This window comes from Pantherophis guttatus, chromosome 15 (assembly GCF_059756535.1).
Source record: "Pantherophis guttatus breed Tessera chromosome 15, ASM5975653v1, whole genome shotgun sequence".
Taxonomy (NCBI): domain Eukaryota; kingdom Metazoa; phylum Chordata; class Lepidosauria; order Squamata; family Colubridae; genus Pantherophis; species Pantherophis guttatus.
Window position 1 is genome coordinate 2,256,424 of NC_142077.1, and position 24,492 is coordinate 2,280,915.

At 46.5% G+C, this 24,492-nt stretch overlaps 2 protein-coding genes across 3 annotated transcripts; both read left to right on the forward strand.

The window, feature by feature from the left end:
* Positions 1–627: 627 nt before the first annotated feature.
* On the forward strand, positions 628–7,837 carry LOC117659758 (claudin-16-like). Its single transcript, XM_060694204.2, has 6 exons — positions 628–1,333; positions 3,054–3,176; positions 4,156–4,258; positions 5,048–5,212; positions 6,118–6,312; positions 7,101–7,837. The coding sequence occupies exons 2-6, from the start codon at positions 3,063–3,065 to the stop codon at positions 7,187–7,189; spliced, it is 666 nt and encodes a 221-aa protein (XP_060550187.2). The 5' UTR covers positions 628–1,333; positions 3,054–3,062; the 3' UTR covers positions 7,190–7,837.
* A 1,875-nt stretch (positions 7,838–9,712) lies between these two features.
* SLC45A1 (solute carrier family 45 member 1) lies at positions 9,713–23,242 on the forward strand. 2 transcript variants are annotated; one of them, XM_060694202.2, is made up of 9 exons: positions 9,713–9,901; positions 12,655–13,067; positions 14,663–14,755; positions 15,965–16,189; positions 16,966–17,690; positions 19,069–19,222; positions 20,014–20,190; positions 21,291–21,496; positions 22,867–23,242. In XM_060694202.2, the coding sequence occupies exons 2-9, from the start codon at positions 12,668–12,670 to the stop codon at positions 23,131–23,133; spliced, it is 2,247 nt and encodes a 748-aa protein (XP_060550185.2). In that variant the 5' UTR covers positions 9,713–9,901; positions 12,655–12,667; the 3' UTR covers positions 23,134–23,242. The 2 variants fall into 2 exon arrangements, with proteins under 2 accessions (XP_060550185.2, XP_060550186.2); XM_060694203.2 differs by having other exon boundaries at positions 9,761–9,901; positions 21,291–21,488; positions 22,867–23,039.
* Positions 23,243–24,492: the final 1,250 nt, after the last annotated feature.

Sequence of the window (24,492 nt, forward strand, 5' to 3'; positions counted from 1 at the left end):
AGGGAGGAAGGGAGGGAGGGAGGAAAGGAAGGAAGGAGATAGAAAAGGGAAGAGGAGCATAGAAAAGGAAGGAAGGAAGGAAGGAAGGAGATAGGGGAGGCGAGGGTAGAAAAGGAAGGAAGGAAGGAGATAGAAGGAAAGGAGAGAGTAGGAAGGAGATAGAGAAGGGAAGAGGGGCATAGAAAAGGAAGGAAAGAAGGATATAGAAGAGAAGGGGAGGCGAGGATAGAAAAGGAAGGAGGGAGGGAAGGAGAGAAGGGAAGGAAGGAAGGAGATAGAGAAGGGAAGAGGAGCGTAGAAAAGGAAGGAAGGAAGGAAGGAGATAGAAGGAAGGGGGGAGTAGAAGAAGGAAGGAAGGAGATAGAAGGGGAGGCGAGGGTAGAAAAGGAAGGAGGGAGGGAGGGAAGGAGGAAGGAAGGAGATAGAAGGGGAGGGGAGGTAGAAAAGGAAGGAAGGAAAGGAAGGAGATATAGAAGGGAAGAGGAGTATAGAAAAGGAAGGAAGGAAGGAAAGAAGGAAGGAAGGAGAAGGGAAGGGGAGAGTAGAAAAAGGAAGGAAGGAGGTAGAAGGGGAGGGGAGGTAGAAAAGGAAGGAAGGAAAGGCAGAAGATAGAGAAGGGAAGAGGAGTATAGAAAAGGAAGGAGAGAAGGAAAGGGGAGAGTAGAAAAGGAAAGAAGGAAAGAAGGAAGGAAGGGGAGAGAGAGAAGGGAAGGGAAGGGGAGAGTAAGAAAGGAAGGTATGAAACAAAGGAGGGAGGGAGGGAAAAGATTTCCAGCCAGCCACGCATTCGCTCTTCAAAATCCCCCATTTCCCCATAGGAGGTACCCCCTGCTCTCTTTTTCTTTTTTTTTTCGGTGAGACAAATTAACTGGAATTATTTATAACACCCCCCCACCCCCCACCCCCCTTGTGCCTTCAAAGAAGGATGGCTGGAACAACCACTGAGCTGGTTTTTTTCTTTTCCTTTTTTCGTGCCAGTCTTTTGGAGATGCCAGCGTCCACCTTGCTGCTCCTTGACCCATAAGCGTTTTAATTGCCAGAAATCTCACCGTCCCCCCATTCAACCTCAAAGCCGGACGGACATAAAAAAGGAACATTGAACCCCCATCCGAATCATTTTCGATCACGAGAGCGGGGAGTGGATTTCTGAAATAAAGGCTGATTTATTTATTTATTTTTTTCATCCCGTTTTCCCGGCCCAAATCTTACCCCCGATTCCATAAAATATTGCATTTGATTGACCCCAAATTTTGGGGGGGTACCATCTCCAGATAGCTTCGCTTTTTACAAACCGGAGAGGCTTCTCGGACCGTCCGTCCATCCGTTTGTCCAGGTAAATATTTTTATTTTTATTTTTTTCAGCATAATCAAGAGACAGAGAAGGTCTCACTCTGCAAAATGCAGATTTCGGGGACGTAAATGCGTGCAAAACACAAGTTTGGTGCCAGCCCAGCAATTGCGAGAGTGTGTCACAAAGTGAGACACCTCTGATCTACAAGTTGATAAAAGATGCTGAGGTTTGGAAAAAGGTCGAGTGGGAGGGGAACTGCCTAAAAGATTTTGAGCCGGTGGAACTGACCGCCACAAGAAGCAATAGATTCTTCTTCGTGTATAAGCTAGAGAGGAACTCGTTGTGACTGCATGGCTCAAGTTTAATTAATTAATTTATTTTATTCAATTTGTATACCGCCCTTCTCCTAGTGGACTCAGGGCGGTGCACAGCCAGAACTAAAACACACACCAAATACAAAATTTAAAATTATTAAAAGAATTACATACTTTGGCCCAAATTTAAAACAATTCGAATTAAAACCCATTGACAAATTAAAAGCTAAAAAAAAAGATACGTTCAGGAAAAAGAACTTCCCCACTTTCAGAAAACAAGTTTTGAAGAAAAGCCACGAATATTTCCATTTAGGTAGGGCACAAATGAAAGATAGCATCGTTTATTAAAGTGATGCATCGTCGTAAAATAGATCGATTAAATCGGGGTGCGTAGAGGCTGATGGCAGCAGGATTCTGACTTGGCACAGGGTTGAAGAAGATAAATTGTGCCCTTAATACAGGATCGCCAGTTTAAAAATTAAGATTATGCAAGCATTCATGAAAAAGGTCTACCAAAGCCAGTTCAAACAGAAATGGTTTAATTCTACATAACGTATAGAACATGGGTGTTTTTTTTTTTTTTAAGAAAGAGAGATTATTAAGTTATAATAATCATAAAACTGATCCAAAGAGAAATAAGTAATGCTGTTCAAAGTAAAGCATAAAAGTATTTAAGTAGCAATATATCAGAGGAAAGAAAGAAAAAGGAAGGAAGGAAGGAAGGAAGGAAGGAAGGAAGGAAGGAAGGAAGGAAGGAAGGAAGGAAGGAAGGAAAAATAAGGAACAAGGGAGGGAGGGAGGGAGGAAGGAAGGAACAAGGGAGGGAGGGAGGGAGGGAGGGAGGAAGGAACAAGGGAGGGAGGAAGGGAGAGGGAGGGAGGAAGGAAGGAAGGAAGGAAGGAAGGAAGGAAGGAAGGAAGGAAGGAAAAATAAGGAACAAGGGAGGGAGGGAGGGAGGAAGGAAGGAACAAGGGAGGGAGGGAGGGAGGGAGGGAGGAAGGAAAAATAAGGAACAAGAAAGGGAGGGAGGGAGGGAGGAAGGAAGGAAGGAAGGATACTAGAATGCTATTTTAATATATATTTTATCTTATTTTTATTTTTAGTTGGTTTTGGCTTTTTAATTCTTCTTTAAAAATTCCTTGAGTAATATCTATCTATCTATCATCTATCTATCTATCTATCTATCTATCTATCTATCTATCTATCTATCTATCTATCTCTTTCTTTCTTTCTTTTCTTTCTCTCTCTCTCCTTCCTTCTTTCTTTCTCTCTCTCTCTCTTTTTTTTTCTTTCTTCTCTCTTTCTCTCTCTCTTTTTTCCCTTTCTTTCTTATCTTTTTTTTTACTGGCATATATTCCTCAGCCCTGGGGGGGGAGAAAAAAAAAGAAAAAAGAAATGATGTCTTGTTAAAAAAAGTCATATTAAAGCTTTATTTTGGTTTCCTCCAGTTCTGCAAAATGGCGGCCGCTTTACAACTGGTGTGTTTCTTTGTGGCTCTGCTCTCCGCCGTGTTTCTGGGCGCAGCGACGTGGTCGGATTGCTGGATCGTGAACGCCGATGATAGCTTGGAGGTCGGTTGCAGGAAAACGCCAACGATGGGCTTGGCTGAAATCTGCTTTTCTCTTCCCTGTCTTCCCACCTCCTCCCTGGCTGCTCTTCCTTTCCTCCTTCCTTTCCTTCCTCCTTCCTTCCTTCCTTTCCTTCTTCCTTCCCTTCTACTTCCTTCCTTCCCTCCTTCCTTCCTTCCTTTCCTCCTTCCTTCCCTTCTCCTTCCTTCCTTCCTTTCCTTCCTTTCCTCCTTCGTTCCCTTCTCCTTCCTTCCTTCCTTCCTTCCTTTCCTCCTTCCTTCCTTTCCTCCTTCCTTTCTTCCTTCCTTTCCTCCTTGCTTCCCTTCTCCTTCCTTCCTTCCTTCCTTTCCTTCCTTTCCTCCTTCGTTCCCTTCTCCTTTCTTCCTTCCTTCCTTTCCTCCTTGCTTCCCTTCTCCTTCCTTCCTTCCTTCCTTCCTTCCCTCCTTCCTTCCTTCCTTTCCTCCTTCCTTCCCTTCTCCTTCCTTCCTTCCTTCCTTCCCTTCTCCTTCCTTCCTTCCTTCCTTCCTTCCTTTCTTTCCTCTTTCCTTCCTTCCTTCCTTCCTTTTCTGAAAAAGTTGGGGGGGGGAGCCAGGTGGCATGGGCTGAGAGAGAGTGATTGTCACTCAAAGTCACTTAGCCAGCTTTCACATCTAAGGTGGGACTAGAACTCCCAGTCTCCTGGTGATTGGCCCAAAGTCACCCAGCTGGCCGTCATATCTAAGGTGGGACTAGAACTCCCAGTCTCCTGGTCATTGATTTCTATCAAAATCGTCATCAATCAGGGATCACGCGGCCATAGGACGCCGCCAGCGGCCTTAAATGCAGGCGCCCAAAACGCAACCGCATGAACGACGGGCCGGAAGAGACCAGATGCCGGCCAAACGGAGTCACAAGTAACGTCGGCCAAGTCCGTCGCCTCTTCCGACGGACGTAAGTTTGAGGACCGCCTGCCATCCTAGGCCCGTCCCCTTTTCTTTCGTAGGTCAGCCACAAGTGCCAAGGGCTCTGGAGGAAATGCGTCACTAACGTCCAAGACGGCATTAAGACCTGTGACCAGTACGATTCCATTTTGGCCGAACATCCCAGTAAGCGGATTTAATTCCTTTCCTTCCGTTTCCTCCCATTCAGAACAATGTTGTCAACACGGGCCGGCAGCAGCTTTTCTCGGCCATTCAGCTAAATATTTTTCCCGGGTGCCACTTAAGGGGGGCCTCAAAATATTAGCCCCCCCCCAAAAATAGATCCTTAATAGATTCAGAAAACTGGTAGGGAAAGTAAATGCATACCATCCCTGTGCCAGTTAGTCCCCGACTTACGACCGCGGTGGAGCCCGCAATTTCTGTGGCTAAGCGAGACATGGGCTGAGTGAGTTCTGTCTCGTTTTACGACGTTTCTTGCCTTACCGTTGTTAAGGGGAGTTGTTACGTTAGTGACATAGTTGTGAAGGGAGTCTGGCTTCCCCGGCGGATATGGCACACACACCCCGGCGGATATGGCGACGGTCGTAAATACGAGTCAGTTGTTGAGGGTCTGAATTTGGACCACGGGGAATGCCTCAGCGGTCGTAAGTGTGGAAAACAGTCCCGAGTCACTGTTTTTGTAACTTTGAACGGTGTGGTAAATCGAGGACTAATCGAGGAGAGAAGCAACCTGGAACTAAGCAACTGAGGGAAAAACAATAACCAGTGGAACAACTTGCCACCAGAAGTTGTGGGTGCTTCATCACTGGAGGTTTTTAAGAAGAGGTTGGAGAACACTTTGTCTGAAATGGTAATAAGGTTTCCTGCTGGAGCAGGGGGGTTGGGCTAGATGACCTCCAGGGTCCCTCCCCGCTCTGTTTTTCCGTTGTTTCTGTTAATTTTGCTCCCTTGCAGTGAAAATTGTGGTGACGAGGGCTTTGTTGATCACTTCCGACATGCTTTCGGGCTGCGGCCTGGTACTTTTGGTGGGAGGTCTCGACTGCATCAAAATCTTCCTGGGTGAGCCGGAGACGAAACGGAAGATGCATTCTGCGGCTGGATTGGCACTCGGGACCGGAGGTAAGCAATCCCGGTGGCCTCGCGTCTACGTCTGGTCCTTGTTTTACGATGGCATCACAATTTTTCGCCAGGGTTGTTGAGAGAATCGCTGGGAAACACAACAGTCATTCAGTGGACCGCATGGTCGTTAAACGAATCTGGCTTCCCTTGGCTTGCCGGAAGCGAGCTGCGAAGGGTTGCAGGCGAGGATCGTAGGAACACGGGGAGTCCTCGACATACGACCACAAATGAAATCCCAAACTGAGACGGTCATTGAGTGAGTTTTGCCCCATTTTTACGACCTTCCCTGCCACCGTCGTTAAACGAATCACTTCAGCTGTTACATTAGTAACACGGCTGTTAAGTTGAATCCTGATTCCCTGTTGACTCTGCTCATCAGGAGGTCGCAAAACGGGGATCACATAACCTTGGGACATTGCCACCGTCGTAAATACAAGTCAGTTGCCAAGCGTCTGAATTTTCATTGTGTGACCGCGGGGAGGATGCAACGGTCGTAAGAGTGAAAAACGGTCCTAAGTCCCTTTTTTTTTTCAGTGTTACATGATCTCCTTTTGGGACCGTCCGACTGGCAACGTTGACGGGGGACGCCAGATTCACTTAAGGACCGTGTGATTCGTTTAATGATGGCAGGGGTTCGCTTAACAAATGCAGCAAGGAAAGTCGTAAAACGAGGCAAAACTCGCTCAGCAACCGCCTCGCTTAGCGACGGAAACGTGGCGCTCAATGGTGGTCGTACGTCGAGGACTTCCTGCAATGCAGGAAGATCTGAATTCCGGCCTCCATCGAGCGCCAAGAAAAGGACATTTTTCTCAAATTTGGGAGAGTTTCGTTCCTCCGATTGAGTGCCGGATGGAGTTTTGGCCGCAATCATGACGGTCCTTTTCTGTCTTGACTCACCTGCCCAGGTGTGCTGGGGTTGGTGGGCTCCCTGTGGTACGCCATCAACGCCTACATGGAAAGGGCCGCCCACGTGCCCCACAACGTCTTTTTGGACGTCCACCAAGACTTTGGGTGGTCTTGCTGGCTGGGATTGATCGGCTCGGCGGGAAACTTGGCGGCCTGCATTATCCTGTCGTGCTGCCTCCATTGTTCCTCTCCAGGTCAGTGAAATGGGTACATAGACAATTCTCAATGCTTGCTTAGGGTTTTCTTCAAATGGATCCCATGCTTCTCCAAGACCGGTTTGGGACCTTAGGGTCGGCAACCTGCAGCTCTGGAGCCGCATGTGGCTCTTTCACCCCTCTGCTGCGGCTCCCTGTCACTCAAAATCTGAGTCCCAATTAGTTGCAAAAAGTCCTACGGGAGACGTCCTTCGGGATAATCACCAACCTTTATCTCCTCTGACACGCTGCCAAAGAAAGATCTACTTGGCAAAGACACACGGAGTCCAGAATCAAACAGAGATGCCGACTGGGAACAGAATTAACAACGTTGCTTTCCGGCAAAGGGCCCACGTGGCTTTGCTCCTCTTTTAAGCCTTATGGGAAGGGCCAATCATCTCCAAGCCTTACTCCTGAGTCGCCCCTTCTGTTTTAGCTGTTCTTGCCACATGCATGCGCTAGAAACAGACTCCTCTGTTCCTCTGCCTCTCTGCTGTCCGATTCTGGAGGCTCCGGAGTCCGCGCATCACTCCCAGATGGCCCTGGCCCCTTCTCTGCCTCCGATGCAGAGCCTTCGTCTGAGCCCTCCCCAGGCTCCAGGACTGGCCCATGTTCCTCCCCAGCCTCCTTGCTGTCCGACTCCGCTGCCAGCTCCGCAGGCTGCTGGCGGACGACAGCAGCTGGCCAAAATCCCGTTCAAAACAAAACACTGGAGTGCCAGCCCAGCGGTTAACCTTTTGCATGATCCCGTCGCAAACTGAATTTTTCTTTCCCGGTCATTAAAACAGGAGCTGACCTGGGCAGGAAGTCTCGAGGTGCCCCTCCAGCTTTGCAGAGATCGACTTCCAAGATGTACGCAGTGGCTTCCCGGGTCTGAAGTGGAAAATGGCGTTCGGGGATTCCCGTCTCTCACATCGCAGATTTTAGGGAGGCCACCAGGAGATGCTTTAAAAGAGAATATGGTTAGGGTCCATATGGGTCCATAGGGTCCGAAAAAACCCCAACAGCTTGCCTTCTTTTGAACCCGTTCAATAGCAGGGCTAGTCCTCGTCTTACAACCGCCACCATGCTTCCGTCGCTAAGCGAGACATTTTTAATTTTGCCCCATGGTACAACATTTTCTCGCCATGGTCGTTAAACAAATCACTGCAGCGGTTCAAGTTAGGAACATGGCCGTTAAGTGAAACCAACTTCCCCGTTGACTTTGTTCATCTGAAGGTCGCAAAAGGGGATCACCGGTCGGCAAGCGTCTGGATTTTGAACCACGTCGTGATGCTACGATGGTCGAAAGTGGGGAAAACCGGTCGTAAGTCCTTTTTATCCATGCCGTTGTAACTTGGAAGGAATCGTCGTAAATCGAGGACTGTCTGTTCCTTCTTATTGTTTTCTCTCTTTCCTCATCCTCCCATCCGAAGGATGGAAGAAGCAGATATCCGTCGTTAAAGAAGAACTCTGTCTTAGACTTCGGGGGAATGTCAGTGGACGGAAAGAAAAAGAATTAAAAAAAAATGATTTGATTTTTTAATGAGTTGATTTGATGATTTGATTTGATTTGATTGTGGCAGTGAGTTCCACAGGCTGACAAGGCTTGGCTTAAGGATCTCATTGGGCCATCTTGAGAGACCTCATTGGCCGGTGTAATAAAAAGGGGCGTGTCTCCCACTTTTTCCTTTCTGCTCACTTCCTCCCTGCTTTGGCCACTAAGATTTACACATTGCGCCAATATATTTTACACATTGGAGTCCAAGCTAAGTCCTCTACAGATCCTGGGACCTGCGCTGGAGAGCCGGGTTGGGCTAGATGATCTTTAAGATCCCCACCAATCTTCCAGTCTAGGATTTTATGCTTTAACTTGGATTCCTCTCTTGTCCGGAGATTTGAACTAGATTAGGATTCAGACCAGCCTACCTCGCAGGGTTATTGCAGGGGAAAATCCAAGCAAAAGCAGGAAATAAATTGAACCGGTTCTGTGATTTTTCTCCCGCGTTTCGTTCACCACAATCGCTGGGATAGAAAACGCCCCTTTTAGCAGGCCTCACAAACAACTATGCCGCCCAGAAGGCTGGGCTGAAGCGGGCACAACGGGCCACATCTCCTTGCTACTCTCGAACGCGGGATCGTGGATTCTCAGGACCGGATCAAAAAACGCAGCTCCTTCACCGCTAGGCTGCACGGCCTCCTTTCTCAGTCACAGCTGGACAGTTCCGCCTAGTTCAGCAAAATAGATAGATAGATAGATAGATAGATAGATAGATAGATAGATGGATGGATGGATGGATGGATGGATGGATGGATGGATGGATGGACGGACGGACAGACAGACAGACAGACAGACAGACAGACAGATAGGAGAGAGAGGGAGGAAAGAAGGTAGATAGATAGATAGATAGATAGATAGATAGATAGATAGATAGATAGATGGATGGATGGATGGATGGATGGATGGATGGATGGATGGACGGACGGACAGACAGACAGACAGACAGACAGGAGAGAGAGAGGGGGAAAGAAGATAGATAGATAGATAGAGAGAGAGAGAGAGATAGAGAGATGGATGGATGGATGGATGGATGGATGGATGGATGGATGGACGGACGGACGGACGGACAGACAGACAGACAGACAGACAGATAGGAGAGAGAGGGGGAAAAGATAGATAGATAGATAGATAGATAGATAGATAGATAGATGGATGGATGGATGGATGGATGGATGGATAGATAGATAGATAGATAGATAGATAGATAGATAGATAGATAGATAGATGATAGATAGACAGACAGATAGATAGGAGAGGGGGAAAATATAGATAGATAGATAGATAGATAGATAGATAGATAGATAGATAGATGGATGGATGGATGGATGGATGGATGGATGGACGGACGGACAGACAGACAGACAGATAGGAGAGGGGGGAAAGATAGATAGATAGATAGATAGATAGATAGATAGATAGATAGATAGATAGGCTTACAAGAAGAGATTGTACTGTCATTTGTCAGAAATGGTGTAGGGTGTCCTGCTTGGGTGGGGGTCGGACTAGATGATCTCCAAGATCCCTTCCAACTCTCTTAATCTGTTTTATATATATATATATTATATATATATATAATTCATATTTTTAGAATAGTTTGTAATAGCTATATATATACAGAGAGAGAGAGTGAGAGGTGATAGACAGACAGACAAATAGATAAATAGATAAATAGAGATAGATAGATTTAGATAGAAGATATAGATGATAGATAGATAGATAGATAGATAGATAGATAGATAGATAGATAGATAGATAGATCGCATTTCCGACCCCGCCCACCAGGTAAAAGCAGAGAGCCTGGGATTTCCTGCCGTCCTGTCCCTTTAAGAGGAGCCGGGGAGAAAGTGGGCGGGTGTCTGCAGAGCTGGGGTGGGGAGCAGAGGAGGGCGGAGGCTGGTGACATCACCTCCCAGCCTGACCCCCCCCTCCTCCTCCAGCTTTCCTTATGGGGAGGGGGCGGATGAAGTTAGCAGGGCAGCTGGACCCCTGATCTCTGCAGGAATTCGGTCCCTGCCTCCCAAGGATGCTCCTTCCTCCATCGTGATCCAGGTGAGACCTTCCGATTGGTACCCGACCGCCTCGCCTCCAGGCCCTGCAGAGGATACAGGAGCCGAGCATCCTCGGTCCATCTGCATCTCCCCCATCCTCTTTGCTGGGTGGGAGGGGGGCAGACAAAGAGAAAAGCGGGGTGGGGAGGGTCTCATACCCAGACTCCCACCTTCCCAAATGGGCCATGATTTTCCTACACTTCCCTCCCTCCCTCCTCCCTCCCCCCCACAATTAAAATTGCTTGCTAAGGCCAGGAGCGAGATGCTCTCTGCATTTGCTCCCCTGGGCTGATTTTTTTCTCCCTAAGTTTCTAGTCCTCCTGATTTTAGGTTTCTGAGCCGAGGGAAGCTTTCCTCGCAAATGCAGAGAGCATCTCGCTCCCCTGGGCTGATTTTTCCCCCCTAAGCTTCTAGTCCTCTTGATTTTAGGTTTCTGAGCCGAGGGAAGCTTTCCTCGTCTCTCAGCGACAAGCGTAGGATAATAGGGTCGGAAGGGGCCTTGGAGGTCTTCTAGTCCAACCCCCCGCTCGAGCAGGAAACCTGATACCATTTCAGACAAATGGTTGTCCAAACTCTTCTTAAAAACTTCCAGTGTTGGAGCACCCACAGTTTCTGGTGGCAAGCTGTTCCACTGGTGAATTGTCCTCACTGTCAGGAAATTTCTCTTTAATTCCAGGTTGCTTCTCTCCTTGATTAGTTTCCATCCTTTGTTTCTTGTCCTGCCGTCAGGACAGGTGCTTTGGAGAATAAGTCAGAAAATGTTTCGTATGTGACTGCATTCGCCTTCCAAAATTAAGGGGTCATTTTAGTTCAGGCAGTCTCTCTCTCTCTCTCTCTCTCTCTCTCTCTCTCTCTCTCTCTCTATCTCTATCTCTATCTCTATCTCCATCGATTGCCTTCCCAAATCAAAATATTTGGCTCGGCAGGAACAAAAGGCAGCTCTGTAAAAACAGCCATCCCAGTACATAGAAATCTAGCATCTCAGGGAGATGATGAGCTCAGCTTTCCGGTTGAGAAGAAGCAAAGTGGATTTTTTTTTTTAAAACAGTGTGGATAAGTGATAGAATTTATATTAGCCGGCAAACGAGTGCAAATGTGTGACCACAGCAACTTGAAGTGCCAGATAGAAAAATGACATCATGCCAGTACATATATTTTCTTTGCAAGCCAACATTTAGCAAAGTGGGATGAAATATATGGCTAGAGATATTTCTAATTTGCTGCTTGGCTTTCAATTTTTTTTTAAAAAACAAAATTCCGAACTGGTCAAACTTTGCTCATATTATACAACAAAAAGGAGAGAGGGAAAGAGAGAGAGAGAGAGGCAGAGAGAAAGAGACAGAGAGACAGAGAGAGAGAGAGAGAAAGACACAGAGGAAGAGAGAGATAAAAGAGAGACACAGAGAGATAAAAGAGAGACAGAGAGAGAGAGAGAGAAAAGAAACAGAAAAGAGAGAGACAGAAAGACAGAGAGAGAGAGAGAGACAGACACAGACAGACAGAGAGAGACAGAGAAACACAGAGAGAGAGAGAGAGAGAGAGAGAGATACAGACAGAGACACAGAGAGAGACACAGAGAGAGAGACAGAGACAGAGAAACACAGAGAGAAAGAGAGAGAGAGAAAGAGAAAGACACAGAGAAAGAGAGAGATAAAAGAGAGACAGAGAGAGAGAGAAAAGAAAGAAAGAGAGAGAGAGAAAAGAAACAGAAAAGAGAGACAGAGAGACAGAGAGAGAGAGAGAGACAGACAGACAGAGAGACAGACAGAGAGACAGACAGACAGAGACAGAGAAACACAGAGAGAGAGAGAGAGAGAAAGAGAGAAAGAAACACAGACAGAGACACAGAGAGAGAGACAGAGACCGAGAAACACAGAGAGAAAGAGAGAGAGAGAAAGAGAAAGACACAGAGAAAGAGAGAGATAAAAGAGAGACAGAGAGAAAAAAGAGAGACAGAGAGAGAGAGAAAAGAAACAGAAAAGAGAGACAGACAGACAGACAGAGACAGAGAAACACAGAGAGAGAGAGAGAGAAAGAGAGAAAGAGACACAGACAGAGACACAGAGAGAGACACACACAGAGAGAGAGAGAGAAAGAGAGAAAGAAACACAGACAGAGACACAGAGAGAGAGAGAGAGAGACAGAGAAACACAGAGAGAAAGAGAGAGAGAGAAAGAGAAAGACACAGAGAAAGAGAGAGATAAAAGAGAGACAGAGAGAGAGAGAAAAAAGAAAGAAAGACAGAGAGAGAAAAGAAACAGAAAAGAGAGACAGACAGACAGACAGAGAGAAACACAGAGAGAGAGAGAGAGAGAAAGAGAGAAAGAGACACAGAGAGAGACACACACAGAGAGACAGACAGACAGAGAGAGACAGAGAAACAGAGAGAGAGAGAGAGAGAGAGAGAGAGAGAGAGAGAGAGAGAAAGAGAGAAAGAGACACAGAGAGAGACACACAGAGACAGAGAGAGACAGAGAAAGAGAGAGAGTAATGTCAAGGAAAATCAGGAAGTCCAGGCATTTCAAATAGATATAAAGATTTATTGCAAGCTTAAGCTCTCTACAAGAATCCGAACTACCAACGTTTGAAGTGAATTGGCGGCAGATAGGAGTCGAAGGAATTCAAGGATCGCTAGTGGGAACGAAGGGATTCGAGACTAATGACGCATTTGACTCCTCCCTCCCTCCCCCCCTCCCTCGGGCTCAGCCTGGTCGTCTCCCGCAAGCAAACTCACTGTGCCCTTCTTCCTTCCAGCAAGTCCAAGACCATGACCGCTCCGACCATCCTGGCGAGCCCGTCCAGCGAATTGCTCTTCCCTACCGTCTCTTCTCCGGATCTCTGGAGGACCCAAGCGGCGCATTATCCCGCCTCCGTCCCTCGGCACATCAGTCACCGGGCCAACAACTTCAAAAGGCATCCGAAGCGGAGGAAATCTATCCGGCCCTCCCCGCCTCCTCCTCCCAACACCCCCTGCCCCAAGGACCGCGCCCCCTTCATAGAGATCCACCCGGAGAGATCGTTCTTGGAACTGCTGTTCAACGGGTGCATCTTGTTCGGGATCGAGTTCAGTTATGCCATGGAGACGGCCTACGTTACGCCGGCCCTCCTTCAGATGGGCCTGCCGGATCAGCTGTACGGCATGGTGTGGTTTATCAGTCCGATTCTGGGTGAGGCAGTTAAAATCGGGGACCCGGCCGGCTCTGAAAAGTCCGAAATGTTGTGCGTTTCCTGGGTGGGACTCTTAGATCCATCTCTCTGGGCTCTTGTCAAGAGTGCCTTGGCCCTATAAGAGCTTTTAGGGAGAAAGGAATCAGCGACTACGCTCCGGGAAAAGAGGGAGGGTGAGAAGACCCTCTAAGTCAGTGATGCTGAACCTTTTTGTCGTCACGTGCCAAAAGCAAGGGGAGTGCAGAGGGGTCGTGTGCGTGCGTGCCCACACTCACAATTCAATGCACCCCACCCCCCCTACGCATGCATGCACGACCCCCCTGTGCTCTGCCCACTTTTGGCACAGTGGGCCCTCCCCAGGCTGCAGGGCCTTTCGAGGAGCCTGGGGAGGGCGAAAACAGCCTTCCCCAAGGCCTGAAAATCAGCTGGCCGGTGCACACATGCGCGCTGGAGCTGAGCTAGGGCGTGCCCACAGATATGGCTCCATGTGCCACCTGTGGCATGTGTGGCATAGGTTTGCCATCCCAGTGTTCTGTCCCCGTCCCACACACGCACCCCCCCAGACGGCCCAGAGTTAATAAGCCACGCGACAAAGTCTTTGAAGATAAAGCTGGCAGCCACCCAGTGGCTCGCTGCCAATTCAGACTTCACTCACACAAAACAAAGATTAGACTGCAAGCATTCCGATAAAGCAGGAAAAGTTTCAGCAATACAACGATTAGTCCAAATGCAGTCCGACAAGGCAGGCAGAAGTCCAGTAACGCAGAGATCATGGATTATTTCTAGTTTTTGCTCGTCACAAACTGAACCGGCCACCACACCCACATTTATACCCTGTGGGGTGTGGTCCAGTGACTCAGCTTCCCCTCTGCTGCGCACGCTTCTCCCTGCGCCGCTGTCGAGGATCCAGCCAGCACTTATCTCCTTCGTCGCTGTCCACCTGTGGCTGCGGGGACGTGCTCGGCTCTGGGCCTATCTCTTGGCCTTCGGTGTCCTCCGGAGGCATTGCCAGAGAGGAGGGTCCTGGAGAGGGAGGCCTTGCCAACTCCTCTCCCTCACTCTCAGAGTCTGCATCTGTCGATAGCCCAGGCTCAGGCAACGGAGCCACAACACCCAGCTCTAGGTTAACTCTTCTTGATTCCCTTTGACGTAAGATGTGGGGTGGTCTTTCTGTCTGCGAGAAGAGAATATTTGTAGTTTAGGGCTGAAGTGTGGGGTCCTCGATGCTCTCTGAGCAGATGTTTCCTTGCAGATGTTTCATGACCCAACTAGGGAACATCATCAGTGCTAGAAGGGAGTCGGCTTTGCATGGAGGAAGAGGAGGAGGAGGAAGACGAGAACTGTGGGGTCCTTGGTGCTCCCTGAGCTTTTTTTTCTTGGAGACATTTTATTACCCAACTGGGTAACATCATCAGTGCTAGAAGGCAGCGGGATCTGTTCTCTTATTTATATACAAGTGGCTTGTCCTAATTGTGTTGGGGGTGTGAGTAAACAACAGCGTAATCAAGGAAAACCATCCAGAAGGATCCTACTAACACTGACGGCCAAGTCACCTAACTCCAATTTTCTTTTTTCTTTTTCTTTTTTTGCCTAGGTTTCTTGCTGCAGCCCTTATTGGGGGCTTGGAGTGACCGGTGCAATTCTCCGATGGGACGGAGGAGACCTTTCATCCTCGTTTTGGCAATCGGTAATTGGAGGGGAGGGGGCCTCTTTTCTCCTTGCACTAAGAAAGCTAGCTATCCCGGAGTTAAAATACTGACACGCTACCTTTCTGCTTGCGGGGAGATTTCGTTTTCGTTGATTGATTCAGATGGTTTGGAGAAATGCGAGGCGTTGGGACACTTGCGGTGCGGGGAATTGTGGCCGGATTTTGACCCTTATTTGTGGAAGAAATGGGGTTTGAATATTTATAGCAGGTTTATAAGCCATGGGCAGGGCGAAGGAGCCTTTTGGGGAGGGGATTTGAAGGGGTGAACGGGAATGCCATACACACAATGGAAGCCCTGCTTGGGAGTGATTTAGAATACAGAATAATAGAGCTGGAAGGGACTTGGGAGGTCTTCTAGTCCAACCCCCTGCTCTGGCAGGAAACGCAGCCTATCGCATTTCAAACAATTGTCTAATCTCTTTTTTAAAAACTTCCAGTGTTGGAGAAGGAAGGAAGGAGGGAGGGAGGGAGGGAGGGAGGGAGGAAGAAAGGAAGGAAGGAAGGAAGGAAGGAAGGAAGGAAGGAAGGAAGGGAAGGGAAGGGAAGAGGGAGGGAGAGAGGAAGGAAGAAAGGAAGGAGCTGAAAGGGAACTTGGAGGTCTTCTAGTCCACCCCCTACTCAGGCAAGAAACCGTATTGCATTTCAGACAATTGTCCAATCTCTTCTTAAAAACTTCTAGTGTTAGAGAAGGAAGGAAGGAAGGGAGGAAGGAAGGAAGGAAGGAAGGAAGGAAGGAAGGAAGGAAGGAAGGGAGGAGGGAAAGATGTGATGGATGGGAAGGAAGGAAGGGATGGATAGGAAGGAAGGAAGGAAGGAAGGAAGGAAGGAAGGAAGGAAGGAAGGAAAGATGTGATGGATGGGAAGGAAGGAAGGGATGGATAGGAAGGAAGGAAAGATGTGATGGATGGGAAGGAAGGAAGGAAGGGATGGATAGGAAGGAAGGAAGGAAGGAAGGAAGGAAAGATGTGATGGATGGGAAGGAAGGAAGGGATGGATAGGAAGGAAGGAAAGATGTGATGGATGGGAAGGAAGGGATGGATAGGAAGGAAGGAAGGAAGGAAGGAAGGAAGGAAGGAAGGAAGGAAAGATGTGATGGATGGGAAGGAAAAGCACAGAATGTGGGTGTTATCGCCCGTTGCTGGCATGATCCTACTGTCCTTCCGGTGGACGTTTCTACCTACTCCGCAGGGGCGTTGTTGGGACTCTCCCTGATGCTGAATGGTCGGGATATCGGTGCTGCCGTCTCGGACACAGGCAACAATCACAAATGGGGCATCGCGCTGACTATCTGCGGAGTCATCTTGATGGATTTCTGTGCCGACTCGGCCGACAACCCCAGCCATGCCTACATGATTGACGTCTGTCGCCCGTCGGATCAAGACCGGGCGCTCAACATTCACGCTCTTTTAGCTGGTGAGTTTTCCCCGCAACGCCTGGTGGTTGAGTCATGGTTACGTGGTTCCCAACAGCCATAAAGCCGAGCCAAGCAAAACCCAGGCTCGGATTCTCTCATCCAGAGCCGGGTGCGAATTCTTTTGAGCAAGAGTTGTAGTTCAGCAGCTCCAATAACAACAACAACAATAACAACAACCACAGCTGTGCTGTGCTTTGATTTAAGGCAAAAGAATCAGGCACCTATTTGCAGCTCTTTAAAGTAGCTGCATCCAACTGTTTGCGACTCTTTAAAGTAGCTGCATCCATTGGCTTTGAACTCTTTAAAGTAGCTGCATCCATTGGCTTTGAACTCTTTAAAGTAGCTGCATCCATTGGCTTTGAACTCTTTAAAGTAGCTGCATCCATTGGCTTTGAACTCTTTAAAGTAGCTGCATCCATTGGCTTTGAACTCTTTAAAGTAGCTGCATCCATTGGCTTTGAACTCTTTAAAGTAGTGCATCCATTGGCTTTGAACTCTTTAAAGTAGTGCATCCATTGGCTTTGAACTCTTTAAAGTAGCTGCATCCATTGGCTTTGAACTCTTTAAAGTAGCTGCATACAACTGTTTTTGAAGTCTTTAAAGTAGCTGCATCCATTTCCTTTGAACTCTTTAAAGTAGCTGCATCCCTCCATTGGGAACTCTTCAAAGCAGCCACTTCTTTTACTGGAAAAAAAAGGAATTGCTTCTTTCTAAGGCTGTGGAGTGAGACGTTCCAGAATGAAAACTGACCAGGGCTTTGGTTCCTTCCTCACAGGACTCGGCGGTGGCTTTGGCTACATCGTGGGTGGAATTCACTGGAACGGCACCGCCTTCGGGAAGGCCGTGGGCGGACAGCTGCGCGTCATCTACATCTTCACCTCCCTCACCCTGACGCTGGCCACCATCTTGACTTTGGTCAGCATCCCCGAACGCTCCTTGTTGTCTTTCGGCAAACAAAAGAACATCATGAAGAGCCCAAATCTGACCCTCCCGCCTTCTCCGCCGCTCCTGTTCGAGGAGTGTCCCCCGGACAGTCCTGTGGGGTCCCAAAACCCGGTCCGTATGTACGCCAACTTTACCAGCCCCATGTCTCCCCTCAGCCCCTTGACCCCGAGATACGGCAGCCTGATCAGCTGGGACAGCTCTTTGACGGGGCTCAACGATTTCGCCTCCTCCTTCGGCACCTCGAATATCGACAGCGTCCTCATTGACTGCTTCACCGGTGGAACCGACGGCTACCTGTCCATCCCAGGAAGCTTACCGGGGCAGGGTGTCAGCGTCAGCTTGCCCCGAGCTCCAGAGGGGTTACATTGTCCCGAAAATGCAGCTTTGGAGAGCAGAGAAAATGGCGGGGAAGGATTGAGGGTGGGGTCCTTGGATGCAATAAAGCCCCGTTCGTCGGGGATCCTGAAACGGCCACAGACTTTGGCAATCCCGGATATCATCACCGGGAACATTCCGGAAAGCACGCGGCGGAGGAATGTCACATTCAGCCAACAGGTGAGCTGGAAACGCCGGGAAAAGGTGAGGCTGTGATGAGAAGACAGGTGTCAGGGTTCCGACGGAATTAAATCATGAGTCTTGAGCCAAGCTTCAAAAGAAATCCAGTTATTTATCAGGAGCTTCATGTCTGCATCTTCCCAAGTGAAGCCAGTTCTAACCCTATGTAATTTACGCTCCAGTTATGACCCTGGTTCCCCCCTTTCCCCAGGGTGTGTCATCAATCACATTTGCCAACCGAGCAATTTCGAGGGTTGTAGAGGTCACTCCCCTTCGGCTGCTGTAGGTAACCCTGGGATACAGCCTTGAGAGAGATAAGCGTGGAATGTGCCTCTGTCTTTGGCTGCTGTGTCATTTTGCCGGTTTCCCATTCCCCCTGGCCTATGGCAACTCGAGAGCAGGCCAGGGATGCTTTGAGAGTTGACAACAGGTTCTAAAAAGGCCGAAATGGATTCCCAGGCATCCCTCTGTAGAACCTCCATGCTTCTAAGCAGTATACCTTTGCACAGAAGGAAATGTTAAAGAAAAGACAGATTTTACTCATTGTTCTTTGCTCTTTCTTTTTTTTTTAACTCTGCCTAAATTAACAGGTAAACAAAATGGTTTCCAGGCCTCAGATCCTCCATAATCAGCCGAAAGAAAAACTCCAGAAAACTGAATAAGGAAAAAAATTGCAAGAATAATAACAACCTGTTTCAGAGCGATGCCATAGGAAACAAATTTCACTTTTATTGTAGTGAACTCTTTGATTCAAATTGTCTTGGAGAACCGTCCAATATAGATAACAAGCCAAAAAAATAATAGAACAAGAACAAATCAAAACGAACCCTGGGAAATCCAGGGTTCGTTTTGTAATATTTGTAATATTCATCTTCAGCTAGTTGCAATAATAGACCGTGTTTCCTGAAAATTAAGGTCTTATATTATTTTTTGCTCCAAAAGACACATTAGGTCTTATTTTCTGGTTGGGACTTATTTTCAGGGAAATACGGTACTAAATGCATCCATCCTGCTGAGGATCTTAACTGCGGCTTATTTTGGGGGTAGGGCTTATATTACGAGCATCCTGAAAAATCGTGCTCGGGCTTATTTTCTGGTTGGGGGCTTATTTTCAGGGAAATACGGTACTATATAAGTCCGATAAATAAATAAATAAATAAATAAATAAATAAATAAATAAATAAATGCATCCGGCTGAGGATCTTAACTGGGGCTTATTTTGGAGGTAGGGCTTATATTACGAGCATCCTGAAAAATCGTGCTAGGGCTTATTTTCTGGTTTGTAATTTGTGATCCAAGCAGAAAGATTATAACTGCATTGTTCTTTGGGAGCTTCCTGTGCGCCGCGTTGACTAAAAGGACCGATTTTGTGACGCAGGTAGCAAATATTTTGCTGAACGGGGTTAAGTACGAGAGCGAATTGAATGGCTTGAACGACGTCTCCGAACAGCCGCTGTCGATAAAGCTCCTGTGCTCCACCGTCTGTCACATGCCAAAAGTTCTTCGCAACCTTTGCATCAACCACTTCCTAGGTAAAAAAAAAAGATTGGTTTGATTCCTTCATCTAGGAGAGTGTCCTCTGATTGCTGAGTTTGAGAAACAAAGATGGAGGAGGTGTCTAGGGCTCTCCTTCGTCCTTCCCAATGGCTTAACCTCACAACAACCAGGAGAGGTAGGCCAGCCAATAGGTTAAACTATGTCCCAATCAGAGGTGGGTTTTAGTTGGTTCTGTCCGGTTCGTGCGAACTGGTAGTGGCAACTGCGGGAGGCTCCGCCCACCCTCCCGGACATAATGCGCGAGCATAAAGCATGCGCGGAAGTGAGCGGAAGCGTGCAGGTGCCAATCCAAGCATTATGACTGGTCAATCCTGGTTTGTTGTGTGCCTGGGAGCCAAACGTCGCTCATCAAGGTCTGGAAGGTCCCTCGGTTTTCCAACCCTGTTTGAAAAACGTAGCTTGGCTGGCCACGGGTGCCGATCCAAGTATTGTGGCTGTCAATCCTGGTTTGTTGTGTGCCTGGGGATGCAACGTAGCTTATCAGGCTCTGGAAGGGCCTTCGGTTCTCCAATCCTGTTTGAAAAACACAGCTTGGCTGGCCACGGGTGCCAATCCAAGCGTTGTGGCTGCCCAATCCTGGTTTGTTGCGTGTCTCGCGGGGAAACGTAGCTTATCAGGCTCTGGGAGGGCCCTCAGTCCTCCAATCCTGTTTGAAAAACCATCTTCTAACCATCTTCTCCTCCACCATCCTTCCTTCCTTCCTACGTTTTCCTCCGGTGACATGTCTCTTCGGACACCCTGTTGTCTTCTCTGTCCCCACTCGCAGGCTGGCTGTCGTTTGAAGGGATGTTACTCTTTTACACCGACTTCATGGGAGAGGTGGTCTACCAAGGGAACCCCAAAGCCCCCCCGGATTCAGACGAGCGCCAGAGGTACAACGCCGGCGTCACCATGGGGTGCTGGGGCATGTGCGTCTATGCATTCAGCGCGGCGTTGTATTCAGGTAAATCGGTGGGAGTTGCGACTTGGGTATAATAGGGATGACACGGGGGGGGGCGGAGGGATTCAGGCGGTGGGTTTTCGGGGGGCGGGGAAATAATGTCCTGAAGTTTTGAGAGGGCTCTTACCACTTTGTAAACACGGTAATGGCACGGTAAAGACGCATCCTTTAAAACGGAGGTTGTTGCGCCCATTTTAAGGATTGTCTCATTGGGGTTTTAAGAATCTTCCACTAGTGACTTTAATTCGGAAGTTATGGTGGAAAGTTCCTATGTTTATTTTCCTTCCTTCCCTCCTTCCTTCCTTCATCTTTCCCTCCTTTCCTGTCTTCTTCCTTCCTTCCTCTGTCTCTCCCTTCCTTCTCCTTCCTTCCTTCCTTTTTTCCTGTCTTTCCTTCCTTCCTCTGTCCCTCCCTCCCTTCATCTTTCCCTCCCTTCCTCTTCTTCCTTCCTTCCTTCCGTCCTTTCTTCCTTCCTCCCTCCCTCCTTTCCTCTCTTTCTTCCTTTCCTTCCTTCCTGTCTTTCCTTCCTCCTTCCCTCCATCTCTCCTCCTTTCCTTTGCCTTTCCTTCCTTCCTTCACTTTCCTCCCTCCCTCCTTTCCTTCCTTCCTCCATCCCTTCTTCTCTCCTCCTTTCCTTTGTCTTCCCTTCCTTCCTCCTGCATGGAACCGAAGATGGCTCATAAACAAAACACAAAAATACTCTTAAAAAAAAAAAAAGGCATAGAGAATCGAATTGCATGCATGACGAAAACACCAGGGAGGGATAGGTTTATTCATTCCAAATAAATTATTTGCAATTAACGCATTTGCCATTTGCAGTGTCTCGGTTTAAAAGGTATGGAATGAGCCGGGTTGTATACGTTGAATAGAATAGAATAGAATAACAGAGTTGGAAGGGACCTTGGAGGTCTTCTAGTCCAACCCCCTGCTTAGGCAGGAAACCCTACACCACTTCAGACAAATGGTTATCCAGCATCTTCTTTAAAACTTCCAGTGTTGGAGCATTTACAACTTCTGGTGGCAAGTTGTTCCACGGGTTAATTGTTCTAACTGTCAGGAAATTTCTCCTTAGTTCTAAGAATTGATTTTTCTTCCTTTGGCAGCTTCCCTTGAGAAACTGGAAGAATATCTCAGCATCCGCACGCTGTATTTTATAGCCTATTTAGTTTTCGGTCTCGGCACCGGTCTGGCTACCTTGACTCGAAATATCTACGCGATCCTATCGCTCTGCGTCACCTACGGCGTGCTTTTTTCCACCCTCTGCACGCTTCCTTATTCCTTGCTGTGCGACTACTATCAAAGTAAGCAGGTATGGCAATTGCTCAAATTTCTCGGCCGGAGGGTCTCTGGGCATGTACAGAGGGCCTTCATCTTTCAGAAGGGAGTCCTTTAGAAAAGAATGGTCGAAGCGTTTAGGAGTGGTTTAGAAATGAGAGAACTTCTTACTCTACGGCAGTTTGAAGACGGGTGGACTTCAACTCCCAGAATTCCCTGAGGAATGGCTGGGGAATTCTGGGAATTGAACTCCACTTTGAAGTCCAAATATTGTTGCATAATTACAATATTTCTATGCATATAGAAATATATGCATATAGTCTATAATCTCTTCTTATCGCCATGCAATCATCCTGGGCACGAAGCTTAGCGAGTTTTGCAATTTTTATTTTTAATTTTATTATGACACAGATATGACAATCACATAACATTCAACATATAAATATCTCCTCTTTTTTAAACATTTTCTTCGTGGTCTTCTTTCCTTTATTATATCTTTCCTCCCATATCTCTTCATTTTTTTTCCCCATTGTCCCTTTTTCTTTGGTTACATTTGTATTTTCTAACATTAATAAACTTAATTTTATACATTTCTATAGATTTGTTATATACATATTTTATACTTTTAATTATATCCTTAATTTTATACATTTCTATACATTTGTTATATACATATTTTATACTCTTAATTATATCCTTAATTTTATACATTTCTATACATTTGTTCTATACATATTTTATACTCTTAATTATATCCTTAATTTTATACATTTCTATACATTTGTTATATACATATTTTACACTTTTAATTATATCCTTAATTTTATACATTTCTATACATTTGTTATATACATATTTTATACTTCTAACTTCTTTCCTGTGATGGTTATTCTTTATTTCTCGACTCAAGCCATTCATACCATTTATTCCATATTGTATAATAATCCGTCTCTTCTTTTTCTTTAATTTCTTTTGTTAATTTGTCCATTCTCAGCACATTCTAAAACTTTTTCTATCGCTTCTTCGTCTGTTGGGGTCCTTTCCTGTTTCCAATTTTTTGCATATGTTATTCGTTTTGCAGCTGTTATAATATGTAGGATCAAGTATTTTATTTCCTTCTTGTATGTTCTCGTGAATATTCCTAACAAGAATGTTTCCGGTTTTCTTTCAATTGATCTATTATTTTTTCTATCCATTTCTTTATATTTGTCCAATTTTTTTTTGACGCCGGGCACATCCACCATAGATGGTAATATGTTCCTTGAGTTTTCTTACACTTCCAACACGTTGAGGTATTTTTTTTGGGAACATCTTTGCAAGTCTTATCGTGGAAGATGGAGTTTTGCAATTTTTAAAAAAATCTTCTGGGGTTTTTCTTTCTTTCTTCTGTCTTTCTCGAAACAGTTTGCCGGCACCGACAAAGACGGCACTAAACGAGGCATGGGAGTTGATATCTCTCTCCTGAGCTGTCAATATTTCCTGGCCCAGATTCTGGTCTCTGTCGTCATGGGCCCTTTAACGGCAGCGGTGGGCAGTGCCAACGGAGTGATGTACTTTGCCAGCGTGGTCTCTTTCGTGGGCTGCCTGTATTCCTCGCTCTGCGTCTTTTACGAAATCCCCCCAGGGGAGGAACTGCCGGACGAACAGCAACCTCTGATGCTGACGATATGAAGGAATGCAAAAAAAATAATAATTGGCATTTCTGGCCCCATGTGCTGGGGCGGTGGGGAAGGATAATCCTAGATGCATATCTAATAAAAATAAAATATCCAAGATGGCTGATTTGGGGGTTGTTGTTTTTTTTTGGTAGAATATCAAAATGTCAAAGGTGGTAGGGGTTTTTAGAGACCATCTAGACTAACCCGCTGCTCTGGATCTCAAGGAAGGGCTTGCAAGGAGGGGCTACTCCCTTTATTGACTCAGAAATAGGAGGGCAAAATTCCTGATTCATATTATGGAACATGCTGCCTGGGGAATTCTGGGAGGTGCAGTCTTAATGCATGCAAGCTGGGGAATTCTGGGAGGTGAAGTCTTAATGCATGCAAGCTGGGGAATTCTGGGAGGTGAAGTCTTAAAGCATGCAGGCTGGGGAATTATGGGAGGTGAAGTCTTAATGCATGCAGGCTGGGGAATTATGGGAGGTGAAGTCTTAATGCATGCAAACTGGGGAATTCTGGGAGGTGAAGTCTTAATGCATGCAGGCTGGGGAATTATGGGAGGTGAAGTCTTAATGCATGCAAGCTGGGGAATTATGGGAGGTGAAGTCTTAATGCATGCAAGCTGGGGAATTATGGGAGGTGAAGTCTTAAAGCATGCAGGCTGGGGCATTATGGGAGGTGAAGTCTTAATGCATGCAAGCTGGGGAATTCTGGGAGGTGAAGTCTTAATGCATGCAAGCTGGGGAATTATGGGAGGTGAAGTCTTAAACCATGCAGCCTGGGGAATTATGGGAGATGAAGTCTGCAAATGCTGGCTGGGGATTTCTGGAGGTTGTACTCCACATAGGCTGGCTGGGGGGATTTTGGAAGTTGAAGTCCACACATCTCAAAAAAATTGCAGAAGTTAAGAAACATTAATTTAGAGGGGGGTGGAATTAATTATGCACCCTCTCTTTGTCCACAAGGAGAACCATTAAAACAGTAACAGCATTAAAAAAAATACACCTGCCCAAATACAGTATAATACAATACAATACAATACAATACAGTGGTGTGATGTGATGTGATATATTATTTATTTATTTATTTATTATATTTCTATACCGCCTTTCTCCCGTAGGACTCAAGGCGGTGTACAGTCAAGAAAAATATAGACACACAAACATCATAAAATTGCTAATTAACATATTATGATATGTTATATTTATTTATATATATATATATATATATATATATATATATATATATATATATATATATATATATATAATATATATATTGTGATATAATATAATATAATGTAATGTAAAGTAATATAATATAATAAATATAATAATATAATATAATATAATATAATATAATATAATATAAT